General features: G+C 42.3%; 1 protein-coding gene across 2 annotated transcripts in view; it reads left to right on the forward strand.

Moving 5' to 3' along the window:
• The window catches only part of SYNPR (synaptoporin), a 288,928-nt gene extending 285,582 nt beyond the window's left edge, over positions 1 to 3,346 (forward strand). For both annotated transcript variants that reach the window (XM_060109604.1, XM_060109605.1), the window contains one exon: positions 2,992 to 3,346. In XM_060109604.1, the coding sequence (XP_059965587.1) occupies positions 2,992 to 3,249 (258 nt within the window). In that variant the 3' untranslated portion in view covers positions 3,250 to 3,346. The remainder of the gene's footprint in view (positions 1 to 2,991) is intronic.
• The last annotated feature ends 12,842 nt before the right edge of the window (positions 3,347 to 16,188 follow it).

The raw sequence follows: 16,188 nt of genomic DNA on the forward strand, positions 1-16,188 counted from the left end.
TTTGAGGTGTACATTAAAATACATTCTACTACTTCTGTAGTTTGTTTACAGGCAGTGCTTAATAAAAGTTATTATAACCCTGATCTCAGAATCTAAGAACAAAGATAAAATCATTCAGTGTGTTTGTTAGTTCTTCTAGTAAATTATGACATCCTGCACAGTCCATTTAATTCTGCTTCTGATGTCTCTAATAAGTTTAGACTAGGAGATGCAAATTTTGAATGAGAAACAATGTGACGTATGTCTTAAAAATCAAAAGAAGAGTGGATGGAAAGCAAATCACGTTGTGTGTGGAAGGGCAGGTCTGGTGCTGTTTTCATTCTGGATCTATGTTTGTGTGCTCCAGTTCCTAGTGGCAGAAAACTCCATTTAAACTGGCTAAAGCAAAACAGTCTTCGTATCCCTCAAATCCATTCTTTGTATCCCACTGCTGGTACCAATGTCTATATGGGGTATAATGGTTGGGTCACAAGTAGCAGAAACGGATGAACCATCCATAATTTCTACTTCTGTTCCTCCAGCTTCACGGAAGCAATGCTGGTACATGTCCTCAGATAATCTAGATGTCTTCTCTCCATTCTTTCTCATGTTATGTACTGTGTTTTTCAGTCTCTCTTTCTGTTGTCCCACATCTAGGCTAGAATCAAAATCCCTACTCTGATTTCAGTTGCAACAGAATGGCAAGAACAAATTCGAGGGCTCATGTGCCCCTAAAATGTGCCAGGCAAGAGATCTGTGATACCTCTGTGATGACGATAAAGACATCACCGCTCCTTAAGTAGGCCCATGGCAATGCCTTGTTTATGTACTTACTTTTAAGTTGCATTTCCCTAATTTCTAGGCTCTTCTGGAGCGTCCCTTTTTTAGAAACAAAGTAGCATCAGGGGAAAGGGAGGGACCAAGGAATAGAAAACAGGTGAAATTATAGTCCTGGGCAGAGCCATCCCTCATATCTGAAAAGATTCCAAGATCATTTTTTCTACTCATTTATCAACCTATACTTTCAGAGGTGTAATTTAATCAAGCTCTCCCCTTTGATGGAAAATATCCTAGTTATTGTACACATGGTTAAAACGTCCTGTATGTCCATTAGAGTTGTGTCAGGGATTACGTAATTTATTTTGATCATGCAACTATTATACTATAAGTACCTTATTTGTGTTTTGTATCTCCCTCAGCAAGGAGCCTAGAGCATGGCACAAAATTATGTTAAATAAATCTCAGTTAAGGTTAAAGGAAGAAAAAAAGGATGGGATGGGGAGAGAGAAGAAGGAAGGGAGGGAGGGAGGTCTGGATAACCCAATCTTCAGTGAGATTGGTTAGCCGCCTAGATGCTCAGTTTTGGCTCTTGACACCTCAATAATATGGCCTCAAAACCCTGCTTCAGTTTATGCCTCAGCAAAAGAGTCAACTGAATACAATTCATGGAAATATTTTAGAAAGTGATTCATAGCATAGCTTAGCAATCAGTAAGCATTTACTAACGTGTCCAGCACTGTCTAGCTGCTTCACACACATCCTCTTTAATCCTCACAACTATCCCCCAAGGAAGGAATAATTGTCGTCATTTCATAGAATTTTAAAAAATGCTGATGTTCAGAGGCTAACTGCCTTGTCCAGAATCATAAAGCAAAAAATTGCAGAGCCCAGGCCACTCGAATTCCAAAGCCAGAGGGGATGGCTCCAAGACTGAGATTCAGGTAGTGTGTCCTGATCCACTTGCTGCTAAAATTTTGAAGCTTGGAGCCCATGTTTCAAGCCCCCAAAGTCCCTCATCTTGACTACCTAGCCTGCCACTCCCACCCCCAGGGCACTCTGAAGCATCCCACCATCCAACAAATAAGGGATAAATTATTTTAACACTGCAAGGGACTTCTAGAAGCCTACCTACTCCAGAGCTATGTCCTCTGCCCAAGTCCATTTTGTTTGGTCAGCATCGTGCTGGAGTGGCTATTAAATATACTTTAATGTCATCACAGCTTTGTGTCACACTATCGTTGTCTGTCTCCAAAAGGGGGGCTGTTAAAACTGACTGCCTTGCTTAATTCCCAGTCAACCAGTCCGCCTTGGAAGAGGCTGCAGAACAACTGTTCTCTTTGGGCCACTTACAGAAGCAAACAGTTCTGCTTCCGTCAAACACTCAGGCCCCAGGGAAGTGACACCCGGTCCTCTGGCTCACCGAGGACACCCTTCTAGAGAGTGAGAGGAGTTTCCATTGGAAAGTCTCACATTCAGTTCTTGAGAAAACATTTCATACCTCTCTGCAACCTGAACTTTATTCAGAGTGTGGTTTGGGCATTCACTTCTGACTGCGAGAGGCACAGAAAGTACAATTATTCAAAGAAGCCCAACCTCTGTGTACACTGCCATGCGTGTGCTTGTCTGCATTCCACCTGTACCATTGCTTACTCCATACTTTTTAGGTTGACTTATTTTATTTATATCATTTCAATAAATGGAAAAGTAGTAACTCTAGCATTAAGGTGAAGGTAACCTTATAAATTAATGCACCATCATTAAAATGAAAATACTCAACCCTGTGTCCCCTGAAGATATCTTACACACCATGAGGATTACCTCATCTGGGGAGGTAGTGATGGATTAGGTAGGCGCTCTGTCTATGGAGTTAGATGGAACAGGGCTTGTCCCAGGTCTACTACTAACCACGCCATGTGACCTTGAATAATATCCTTATCTTTGCTGAACCTCAGTTTTCACATCTTTAATATGGGTGTAATAATAGCACCTTCTTTGCCTAAATGAATGGATATACATAAAGCCTTTTATGCAGTGCCTAACATGTATTGTAGCAAGCCTTCATGAAAAGTCAGATATTCTAAATGAAACAGTGACTCCAAATGTGAAATTGGAAGAGGCCTCCACATTGAGGTGAAAAGTGACCTTTTGTGTTGTGAAGGATTTTTCTGAAACTGAGATTTTTCTGGGGTTTCTGTCCAGTCTATCAACTCACTTGCTTTGATCCTCCTTCAGGTCTTTGGATTCTTGAACTTTATTCTCTGGGCTGGAAACATCTGGTTTGTTTTCAAGGAGACCGGCTGGCATTCCTCGAGCCAGAGATATCTTTCAGACCCAGTGGAGAGACACTCCAGTAGCTATAACCAAGGCGGGTACAACCACGACAGCTATGGATCAAGCAGTGGGTACAACCAGCAGGCGAGTTTGGGGCCATCCTCGGATGAGTTTGGCCAACAGCCCAGTGGCCCTGCTTCTTTTACCAATCAGATTTAACAGGGTAGTGTTGGCATTCTTCCAAAGACAGCCTCACCACCTTCCATGTCAGTGGCAGGAGAATTTTTTAAGAGCTTCAATCAGTTATTAATTCAGGGAGTGTTGAATGTAAATAAGAGATCTGTAGTCTTCATTAAAGCAGAAAGGCCTGGGTCGTGATGAATGGTATTTAGAGATGAGATGACATGAGGAGATACATGATTCATCAAGATGGCTAATTGGAGAGTACCTTGTTATATACACAGATACTTTTATGGTCGTTTTGTGTGCGTGTTGAGATAGTAGAAGCATTTTGTAGCTTAAAGTCTCTGGTATGTAATATGCATAAAGTAAGTTAAACAGCATTGAGTTTTCTTATGGTTTTTGATGTGAAAGCCATTTTAATGATTTCTCTAATACTGTTTGGTGCATCACAACGTGCATGCATTATTATTTTTTAGTTGCAGACCCTGTAGCATTGTGAGTCTCTAAGTATTGCTTTCAGACAATTACTCTGTATTCTTTTTATTTGATGAATCAGTGTTCATATGATTTAGTGCATGAATAAGCATTTTCTCACAAAATGAACATTTGAACTGTATTTATGAAAATTTTCCAGTTTGTACCACGAATTTGTTAAATGGATGTTTAAAGAAATATATTCACTACTTTGTATACTTGCAAATTTGTCTCTCTGGCTTTATCCAATTCTGAATGCATAGTAACTAAGGTTTGGGGTTTTTGTTTTTCCCTGATTAGTAGATATTCAGTGTTGTAGATGGAAATTGCCCAATATTTGTTCGATTTAGTTAGCTAAATATTTACATTCTTGTAACTTTCTATGGTGTTTTGTGGCTTTTATTCTATGGACCATGAACAATGGGCCCAATAACTATGAGTGTGGATGGAGTTTTGTTTCCTTAGAATAATGGAGATGTAGGTATCAGACACCATAGTTAAGGTATTGTGCTAACATGTTAATTTATGAAGGATAGTCTGTGGAACCTAAACTATCAGCTAAACTTTTAAATCCTGTTTATTTGTAAAGTTAATATGTCCTAAATCCAATTATTAAAAATTCTCAAGTCTCGGCTCAACTTACAAAGTCTGATTTGAATGTTACCCATAAATTAAAAATGACTTCCTCTCTGCATTAAATATTAAATATCTCTCATTAAATATTCCCCAGAATGTATTCATTATCAAGAAAATGTTAATCTTCGCCTCTTTGTTTTAACTCAATTGAAATGCCAGGGCCCAACAGTGAGAGCAAGCTGAGCATCTGTATTTCCAGATAAAAGTCGTTATTGATGTATAAACTCATTGTGTGATCTGTGATGTTGGAAATATTTTAGCCCAAAGCGGCTGTGTGTCTTAGATGATATGTATAAACCATTTCTGGATCCTGTTGGATAAATCTGTGTTGTGATATCTCTTTGACCTTAATAAAGTTATTGCATACAGTGCTGGCTGGATAATGGAGAATTACAGCAATAGAACCTGGTGAGCTTGAACAATGAGAGAACAAAGGATAAGTGCACAGTCTTTCCAGTCTCTCACCCTGACCTTGCTTTATGAGACCAGGGCTGTTCATTCGTTGATTCCGTCATTCCAGGACCTCCTGTATCCCCACTGCTCTGCCAGGCACTGGGGATATAATAGTGAAAGCAGAAACACACCCCACCTCAGGAAGCTTACATTCTATTGAGGAGACAGACAGTAAAATAATCATACCCCAGTTACACTGTGTGCAACAAAGACACAGGATTCCATGAGAATGCTTATCAGGGGGACTCAAGCTGCTTAGGGGACAGTCAAGGAGCTTGAATCTGCCTCAAGACAGTGCAGAATTTTACAAGGACATGGTGGAAGGGAGAGTATCCCAGGCAGAGAGTAGGCTTGCGAAGCTCTCAGATGGCAGGAGACAGGATGGATATGTAGCGCATAATGTGTGAGGGGGGCTTTGAGAGAGGTGTCGCTGCTTATTGGGGGAGGTGGGGAGTCCCGCTTGGGCACCAAGATCAAGAATTCTGTCTTTATCCTAAAGAAGCTAAGGGAAAGCACTGAAGTATTTAAGCAGTGGAGGGACGTGATGAGATCAGCATTTTGACAAGATCTCGGTGGGTGTGGGATATAGTGGAGGACATCCTGGGGATAGGAAATAGCTTTGACCTAACACCCATTAGGCAGTGGGCTGGGAGTGGGAGAAGGAGAACAGGCATGAGTTCTCCCCACATCCACCTCTGATTTCCCAGGATAGCGGCTGGATTGGACTGCTTTCTTCAACACTGTCCAGGGCACAGAGTGTGGCCTCTGATTCTCATGCTGTCATGAATTCTCCAAAGTGGAGAAGTCCTCAGAATCAGCAGTTGTTTTTTTGTTTGTTTGTTTGTTTGTTTTGCGGTACGCAGGCCTCTCACTGTTGTGGCCTCTCCCGTTGCAGAGCACAGGCTCCGGACGCGCAGGCTCAGCGGCCATGGCTCACGGGCCCAGCCGCTCTGTGGCATGTGGGATCTTCCCGGACCGGGGCACGAACCCGTGTCGCCTGCATCGGCAGGTGGACTCTCAACCACTGCGCCACCAGGGAAGCCCCTCAGTTCATTTCTTGAGTGGAGCTGACTCTCCTCACAAAACAGCCTCTCCGCCAATTAAACAATCAATTGATTCGTGTTTATTGAGTACCCGTATGCTAAGTACTATGTGCTTAATACCCAAAATATAGCAGTAAACAAAGTTGACACATTCTCCATCGACACAGTATTTAAAATCTAGTGCAGTGCTGTCCAATAGCAATTTCTACAATGATAAAGACATTCAACTTCTGTCCAATATGGTAACCTCTAGCCACATGTGGCTATTAATCACTTAAAATGGGACGAAGGAACTGAATTTTTACTTTCAATTAACTTTATTGCGTTTAGATAGCCCTAAGCCCTTGACACAGTGCCTGGTACACAATTGGCACCTAACCTGTGTTGATTAGTGAATGTCAAATGATGAATGCTTCTGTAAATGGATGGATCGATGGATGGATGGACATATATATATAAAGCAAGAATCTCTTCTAACTCATGCAACTATAAAGAAATGATTCCAAAGTGTGTTCCTTCCAAAAGTAACACTTGTTCTAAATTAGATATTTGAAAAGAGGTAATCTCAGAGTGTACGAATAAATAGGAATTCTTGCTGATCAGTGGTGTCGGTGATAGTCAGGCGGAGGTAACTGAGGTATCAGCTCATTTTTATTTTAGGTGTTATTTTTAGGTATACTCTGTGCTCTGTGATTCCTACAAAGGGCTTAGCAACTTAAAATTGCTAGTGGGATTTGCTCAAGCAGACATGCTGTGTAACAGTTTATCACCATGACAGGCACTAAGGGGTTCAAGGCAACTTGCTGATGCCCCACTTCCCAGAGTCAGAGCTCAGGAGGAAATATACTGTGTTAGGGAAATTAGAACCCTCCAAATAGATTCTTCAGTGTATTAATATCTCTGCTGGGCTCAACATTGGCTATTTCTGTTTACAACTTGCTTATCTTTACTTGTATCCGTCCAATTTCAAACATACCACTAGGAAGACATATTGCCAGCTGTTTCAAGTTTTAAAAGGACAGTTTGATCAGTACCATCTATTTAAACCCCATATACACACTATGGTGAGAATGTGGTCCAAAATAGAGTAAAACAAAAGTGCTAAAGGAAAATCGATTTTGCGAGTATTCTGGGAATGCAAGTCTCTCCAGGTTAAATCACATTCCCTTCAGCACAGAAGCACCAGTGGAGATTTATATCATACTGTATTTTACTTCTTCAGTGCAGATTAGTCTCAAACTCTAACACCAGCCTAGAAAAAAGCTTCTATTGGGTTTGAAAATTCATGTGCTGGAGACATAAACTGAGAAAAAAAAGGCCTGAATGAAGGCTGAGCCCTGCAACTCCCTGGGGCAGGCCAGAAGTAGATAAGTAAGCTATTATATATAGAATGGATAAGCAACAAGGTCCTACTGTATAACACAGGTAACTATATTCAGTATCCCATGATAAATCATAATGGAAAAGAATATGAAAAAAAAAGAATGTATATATTTGTGTAACAATCGCTTTGCTGTACAGCACAAATCAACACAACGATGTAAATCAACCATACTTCAATATATAAAAAAAAAAAAACAAGGTGGAAAAAAAAAAAAGAGTAAAGGAAACGGGAGGGGACGGCCAAGATCCCCATCAGGACAATAGCAAAGGCTCAAAACACGCCCGATTATTGAGCTGAGCAGTGCTATGACTTCTCCTGCTCTCGGAAACACAGAAAGTGGCTTATTAGAAATCAGGCAGCAGGCACACAGCCTCTGAAAGGTCCACAAGGGAGAGAGAGGGGAAAACATCACTCTATCATATCTCCCCTGGATCCTTGGTTTTATAGTTCAAGATTTATGTCTTCATTTATTCTGTGCCTGGTCCCCTAAAGGACGTAAGACAATCGCAATTCTGTATGAGAACCATGCACGGGATTTTTTGAGAAAAAAAAAAATTCAGACTTTCTAACTAATTCAGATGAAGGTGGTTATAAGGGGAAAGAAAAAAACTGGGGAAATGAGGCACAGGAATAGCAAGGAAATTTTTACTCTATGCCTTTTATATGTTTGGTTTAAAGCCTGAAAATGTGATATTTATTCAAAAAATAAATTAAAAGTTTGAATGTATATCATTAAACACACTCAGATGACTTTGAAAGCAAGCCTTTTCCCCACCTAAGCTACCATCTCAGGAAAATACAAGCAAGCATTTCATCGTCAGGATGAACAATTCCTTCAGTCTTTCGAACGTCAAACCTCTTTAAGCATATTTTCTGGAGCTGAGCATTTTCGTCTGATTTCTTCACCCTGTGGGCATTAAAATCCTAAATTAAGAACCCAAGGATTAACCAAAGAAATTAGAGACCCTCTTCGTGAGTGGGGGATTCCCGACAATCACAAAGCTTAAAATCTTTTTATCTCTGTTAATTGATGGGACAATAAGCATCGATTCTACATACATGTGTGTTGGCTGCATCACAGAAATTACCTGGCATGTTTTATTCACGCAGGAGCCGCAGGCTGCCCCAGTGACCAGCAGAAGCAGTTTCTCCCTCTCAAGCAAGCGTCAGAAAGGTCTGCAAAATGACAGTCACCAGTGGAAAATGAAAGGCTCTCACTTTTTCTCCCATTACATTGTAAGATAATTAAAGCCCAGACCAATAAAACATCGAGCATTCTTATTCAGAAATCCAATTTTCACTACATCAGGACAGGTAGTTAAATGCTTCAAGCCATCTGCTGGCAACTTCACCATCCCAGCCCATAGCAAAGCCACGTTTTTGTTTTTGTTTTGTTTTGTTCAGGTGGTTTTGCCAACAATGACCAACCAAAGAGAGAAGAGTCTGACAAGGGAGCCCCTTGCATTGTTGACGAGCTTGGGGCCCCAGTGCCTGCTGGCTTGTGGATAACAAGTCCAAAATAACTGTTTGATTAAAAACAGACGGACAAAAAAGGTATCGCGTAAAATATGTAACGTGTGAGGGTCATAATGTAGATACCAAAGTTATTAGAGAGGCTAAATAAATAAATAAGGACCCAGCTACACAGTATGTGGAGGCAACTGGGACACTGACCGGGATGCATGGAGTTCCATAAAGGCGGGTACTGTTATTGGCAAAGAAGCATCGTGAGTGAGGGTATATAAGCTGTAGGTATCAGGTCCGAAAACAGGCTCTTAGGCAAGTTACTTAAGCTCTCTGAGCTTGTTCATAATTACACTGCAAGTATTTAAATAAGCTAATGTTTCTAAAGTTACACAGGGACTTCCATTTCTGGGAAGATGGAGTAGACATATTTTCCCTAATCCTCCTACTAAGTACAACTAAAAACCCTGGACATTATACATAAAACAAACACAAGTGTAAAAGGTGGAGGAGAGAAGACAGACTGTAAGGGACTCCAGGATTCGAACCACAAGGCACTGGATTCCCTGGGGTTTCTTTTTGCCACATATATCCCAGGCTGGGTGCCACCCACCTGAAACACCAAAGGGCACAGACAATAAAAGCCCCAACAAAAGCTCACTCTCTCTGTAGCCAAAGGGGCAGGAAAAGAACAGCCCAGCAGGACAGAATACTTTTAGGAAATAACTATTCTACTGCAGCCAGGCACCGTTACAACTATGCCCTACCAGCAACCACACCAACAAAGATGAAGTGATGAACCTAGACTCCCCGCCTCAGGCTGTAAGGAGGGGTCTCAGCCACCACATCAGGTGGTATCAGAGAAGACTGAGAAAGCGGTTAGGACACTGATCCTCCAAAGGCGCTAATGAGTCCTCCCACCTGGCATGGCGTCAGTTGAGACCATGTGGGAACCCTGGACTTCTACCCCACCTGGTGGTACTGAGGTACCCTCCCCATGCCGACTAATTAACAAATTCTAGTAGCCAGCAGATCTAATCTCCCTACTAAAATGTGTGCTGTAGGGGGACACTGTTCTTTGTTTTGTTTTTTCACTGTTGTATCCTCATTACTTTTTTTTTTTTTTTTTTTTGTGGTACGCGGGCCTCTCACTGTTGTGGCCTCTCCCGTTGCGGAGCACAGGCTCCGGGCGCACAGGCTCAGCGGCCATGGCTCACGGGCCCAGCCGCTCCGCGGCATATGGGATCCTCCTGGACCGGGGCGCCCCCTGCATCGGCAGGCGGACTCTCAACCACTGCGCCACCAAGGAAGCCCCCTCATTACTTTTAATAGTATCAGACTTATAGTGAGGACTCAATAAATATTTTGGGGGGGAATGAATTGCAAGTTCATTTCTCTGTGTGTATTGCAAGGTCCTCAGCTATAAAGCTGAGTTAATGACACTTCTATTCCATGTTATTATGAAGATTATATGAGATAATATTCAAAAACAAAACTTTCCTAGGGTATATAAAGAACTCCTACAATACAAAAAAAAAAAAAAAAGAGAGAACAACCCAATTTAAAGTTGAGCAAAGAACTGGAATAGACATTTGTCCAAAGAAGATATGCAAATGCCCAATAAATACACAAAAAGATGTCTAACATCACTAATCCTTAGGGAAATGCAAACCAAAACCACAATAAGATAATGCCTCATTAGAATGGCTACTATCAAAAGAAAAAGCGAGGAGAGGGAAGAAAAATAAAGTATAGGCAAGGGCGTGGAGAAACAAAAACACGTGCACTACTGGTAAGAATCTAAAATGGTGCAGCTGCTATGGAAAACAGTATGGTGGCTCCTCCAAAAACTAAAAATGGAATTACCATATGCTCCAGCAATTTCACTCCTGGTTATAAACCCCAAAAGAATTGAAAGCGGGCCTCCCTGGTGGCGCAGTGGTTGAGAGTCCGCCTGCCGATGCAGGGGACACGGGTTCGTGCCCCGATCCCGGAGGATCCCACATGCCGCGGAGCGGCTGGGCCCGCGAGCCATGGCCGCGGGGCCTGTGTGTCCGGAGCCTGTGCTCCGCAACGGGAGAGGCCACAGCAGTGAGAGGCCCGCGTACAGCAAAAAAAAAAAAAAAAAAAAAAGAATTGAAAGCAAGGATTCAAACATCTATTTGTACACCACAGTTATAGCAGCATTATTCGCAACAGTCGAAAGGTGGAAGCCCCCTAAGTATCCACTGATGGATGGATGGGTAAACAAAAGGTGGTATGTACGTACAATGGGGAGAAGGGGAAGTGGGCAATTATTGCTGAATGGGTACCGAGTTTCATGTTGCAAGATGAAAAGAGTTCTGGAGATGGATGGCGGTGATGGCTGCACAACAATGTGGACATACTTAATGCCACTAAACTGCACACTTTAAATGATTAACATGGTAAATTTTATGTTACATCTATTTTACCATAATTTTATACATTAAAAACATAACCTTGCACCATATCAACAACACAGTAAAGACTCATTAAATGATACAGTACAGAGATGGAGTATAAAATTTATAGCAGAACCACCTTGTGTTTCTTGCCTATAATTATGTCTCACAAAAGAGGATCTAGCTATAGAAGTAGGTCTCACAGTCCTTTTTCACCAGCTTGGCAAAATCAATGAAGAAAAAGGAGAGTGTCCGGGAAGGGCCAGTGCCAGTAGCTGCAATGACACTTCCATCTGAAAGTTAGATTGCCATTGCCTGGCTACATAAGACACTGTCTCAGCAGGAAAGAAAGTTTCTCGTCTCCTTTTACTGCAGAAAAAGAACAGAGCTGCCTATTGAATAACAGAATTGGATTAGGCCTTGAAAAAAAAAAAAAAATCAATGCCCGTTATCCCAGTGCCTGGAGCCCAGCTCTGTAGTTTATTCAACAGAGTTTGTGACAACAAAATTGAAGAAGAACTCAGTAAACTAAATTCTTCCTATCAAGTTCCCGTTGAAAAGGAAAGGAGCATCTTTACTAATAGAACAGAAGACATATTTCGTTGGAGGAGTAAGTTCCTAAGACCGATAGGTATTCTTGCCTAGTGGGGGAAGTGACAGTGCTGGAAGATGAGAGCGGAGCACCAGCGGGTCAGTGGCAGTTTTCCCTGAGCTGGGGGGTGGTCCTCAATGGCGGGCAAAGGCACAGTACCATCAGTGCCTTCCTCGATAGCGGCAGCCAACAGAGGTACTCCAAGCTTCCTGAATGTCATCCTTGACCAAATAACTCATTGACCAAGCATTTTAATAAACTTTATTAAAGTAAAATGTTGTTTAGGTATGTATACGCCCACGTGACCCCCTCCCAGATCAAGATATTAAACATTTTCATTATCCCCGAAAGCCCCCTCATGCTATTTCACAATCACTCTTCCTTTCAGAAGGTAACCACTATTTTATTTATTTTTTTAATAAACAATGATCTTATTTTTTGAATGTTTGACTTTTTTATACCATTTTTAAAGGTTACTTTCCATTTACAGTTATTACTGTAATATTGGCTAAATAAATAAGTATTGGCTAAATTCCCCGTGTTGTACAGTAGTACCTCCTTGAGCCTGTCTTACACCCAATAGTTTGTACCTCCCACTCCCCCGCCCCTATATTTTAACTTCTGTCTCCATAGATTAGGTTTTTCTCATTCTTGAACTTCACCCAAATGGAATCATACAGCATGTGTGTTCTTTTTGCGTCTGGCTTCTTTATTCGGCCTGTGGCTTTGTGCGTATTTGTTGTTTGTTCTCTATTGATTAATGAGTAATATTCCAAAGAAGATAACCCAATAGCCAGGAAGCATGGAAAAAGTCACTTAATATCATTGGTCATCAAGGAAATGCAAACGAAAAGCACACTGTGTTTCTAGAAGAAATAAAGCTTAAGAAGACTGGCTCCTCCACGTGTTGGTGAGGATGTGGAAAAACTGGAACTCTCATACACTATGGTGCAAGTGTAAAATGAAACAATTTCTTTGGAAAAGTACTGGGCAGTTTCCAAGAAAATTAAACATCATCTACCCTCTGACCCAGCAATTCCACTCATAGATATATACCCAGAGAAATGAGTGCATATGTATACAAAAATACTGTGGAAAAATGTTCATGGCAGCTTTATTCATAATGGTCCAAAACTGGAAAAAACACAGATAGCCATCAGCTGGACAAACTGTGGTATATGCCAATGAATCGTTTTTGAGGGCCTACTGTGTGCAAAACACACTCTTGTCTTTGTCAGCTCTTCTTTCAGTGGGCATGACACCCTCTCCTCGGGGATTCCATTTCATTCTCAGGTTCCCCTAAAAGCAGGGAGGGAGTGTGGGACGCTCTGGATCTCCCAGTACCAGATACCTGCCCACCTTTCCCCAGTGGATATCACATTCCAGATTCTGGACCACACAGTGTAGTCAACAGCTGTCCAATTTCGTAAACACTTCCTGAGCATGATGCTAGACCCTGAGAGGCAGATACAAAGATAATTAAGAAATAACCCTTGCTGAGGGGAGAGTGGCTGAGAGCTTGATTCTTGGAGTCAGAAAAACCCATGCTTGGATACCAGCTCTTGTTAACTGTGTGCTCTTGGGCAAGCCCTGATCTCATCTGTGTAAGGCATCGAACAACGCAAATGATAATAATAATGCCACAAAAAGAGCATTCTGAAAGCTGCATGGGAAGTGCATAGCACAATGTCTGGCACTTAGGAGGTTTTAAATCAATGTTATTTATTACTATTATTGTTATAATGTTCACAGTCTAGTGAGGAGGAGAGACATCAACTAATTACAAACACAAAACAGATGATCAGAGAAATTTGAATAGAGGTCAAATGAGCTTTGGGGATACGGAGAGAAAGAAGAGACTAATATGGGCTAGAAAATTCTGGTAAGATTTCTTATAGGATTTAAAGAGAGTTGGGTGTCAGCTTAGGAAACAAGAACTGCAGCTCTAACGATAATGATGAAATAGTGCAGTGAGAGGCAACACGATGTACTGAAAAGAGCATCAAGATTGAAACCCTCCAGCCTTAAGTTGGAATCTAGGCTCATCCATTTATTAGCCAGAGGATTTTGGACAATTCATCTAACCCCTCTACGCTTCAATTTCCTCACTCGTAAGTGATGACAATTCCTATTTCTAATGGCTGTTGAGGATTATTTATTTATTTATTTGTTTATTTATTTATTTATTTATTTATCAATCACATGCCTAAGTACCAGTTACTGCACAAATTTTAACAATCACATTAACTGAGTGAGAAATTAAGGACCCACACACACTGCTCCTCTTGGGGTGAGGCTGGGGGTTCTTTTCAAAAAGGCAACATCATGACCACCCTGCCGGCATTTGCCTACTGTCCTGATTCTTACAGTGGTTATAAGACACTTAGAGAGTCTAGCAGCCCTTTCAGCCAGGAAAATGCACACATACATGAAAATTTTTGCATAATCCAAGAAGTTGCGAGACTCCCCAAAACGTAATCCATGGAGTTGCTGAGCTTCCAGAGCCCCCAGTGAAGAAGTGAGCCCCTGAAAAAGGCGTAAGCCAAACCATCAAAGGAAAATGTCTTAGAACCTCACTCCTATGACCCACTATTTAACTGGGGCTCAATACGGAGCAGGGCAGTGGACCGAAGTATGAGAGCAAACCTGGTATAAAAAAAAAAACGTTCTCCTGTGATTACATTTTTTCTCACACAAATAGTTTACCAAACCTCAGCACCATTAATAATAGGCTAATCTTGCGCTGACTAAGCCTGCTGAGCCCCTTGGCTGCAGCCTTCGGGCAGGTGGTCCCGTGCTGTTGTCAATAAGTCCACATAGAGTTGTCAACCCCCTACTTGCTATCCACACCTTTCCTCTCCCCAATCTGATACCTACCTCAGCACACTCAAATGCCACCCTCGTATGCCAAAGGGTCAAACATTTTTTTAATGTTTTTTCCAGATGCTTTGACACTGTGTGTAAATAGCCTAAATGTTCCATGATATTGCGAAATTCAGGTATAGGAGAAAATGATATATTATCACCTGAACTGTCTGTAGATACCGCTACGCCTTTTTTGTTTTTGGGCTGTGTTGGGTCTTCGTTGCTGCGCACGGGCTTTCTCTAGTTGCAGCGAGCGGGGGCTACTCTTCGTTATGGTGCATGGGCTTCTCATTGCAGTGGTTTCTCTTGTTGCGGAGCACGGGCTCTAGGCGTGCAGGCTTCAGTAGTTGTGGCATGCAGGTTCAGTAGTTGTGGCTCACGGGCTCAGTAGTTGTGGCGCACGGGCTCAGTAGTTGTGGCGCATGGGCTTAGTTGCTCTGCGGCATGTGGGATCTTCCCGGACCAGAGCTCGAACCTGGGTCCCCTGCCTTGGCAGGCAGATTCTTAACCACTGCGCCACCAGGGAAGCCCTGCTACGCCTTTTTGATCCTAAGTTTGATTCAGTCTTGAGGAGAAGGTTATGAATAAACCTGATTCCCAGTACTTTGCTTCCATCAGCACCATCGTCATCACCATCATCACCATCATCATCATTCTTCTTGCCCATTTGTTTACCCCACCCTCCTATTCCAGTCTCTGCCCCAGGAGGTTGATTCCTCAGACCCCACCTCCCAGGCCTCCTTCCTGCTGGTTCCCTGATTGGTTTGGTCAACGGGAGGCACAGGCTGGAGACCAGAGCCTGGGGTGTCTCTTCCCCACCCCCTCCCGGATTTGCCTGATTTGTAGCTGCGGCTGTCTCCCTTCATCCACGGCTTCTGTCAAGTGGCCCCTACTCCAAGAATCCTGCTCTCTCTGGGCTCCATCATCCGATTTCCTCTCCTTGCTCCTTCAGGACAAGAGTGGTAAGTCTCCCATCACTTCTAGTCTCTGGGTGCCTTGACATCCATGTTTATTTTCCTAACCGTGACCGCTGAGTGATCCCTTCATGGGTGTCTCTGATGCCATCCAAGTTAGAGTCTGTGTCCTGCCAGGATCCTGATGATACGTCATCTCTACTCTCATCTACTCTGTGTCTATTATTGATTGCTCCCTGTGTATCAGACACTGTGCTTTCCATGAGACACATATTTCCATGAGGAAAGTATTATTTTATACATGAGAAAGTAGACTTAGCCATTTTAAAGATCTTATCCCAGGTAACACAGCTAGTAAATGGCAGAGTCAGAATTCAAGCTACTCCAGAGCCTCTTTTTAACCACTGCCAACAGTTCTGCAATACAGTCCATGTCAGAATCATCTGGCGTGTTTCTTACACATCCAGATTCTCAGAAACCTACTCAGAGCTCTCCGCTGAGGAAACCAGCTGTTGGTTTTAACGTGGGCAGTGAAGCTGGCTTAGGGTCATCACCTGCTCTGAGGGAGCTAATTGCATAGGTTAACTGACAACCGATGGGACGGGCTGGCATTAAAACTCTGACCAGTATGGACAACAGTAATTAGTGAGATCAATCAAACTCTCTCTCCCTCCCATAGTTAAATGAAAAATGCTAAGGAAATTAGTCAGGAGGTAGAGAGAGGACA

This window comes from Mesoplodon densirostris, chromosome 10, assembly GCF_025265405.1.
Source record: "Mesoplodon densirostris isolate mMesDen1 chromosome 10, mMesDen1 primary haplotype, whole genome shotgun sequence".
Classification (NCBI taxonomy): domain Eukaryota; kingdom Metazoa; phylum Chordata; class Mammalia; order Artiodactyla; family Ziphiidae; genus Mesoplodon; species Mesoplodon densirostris.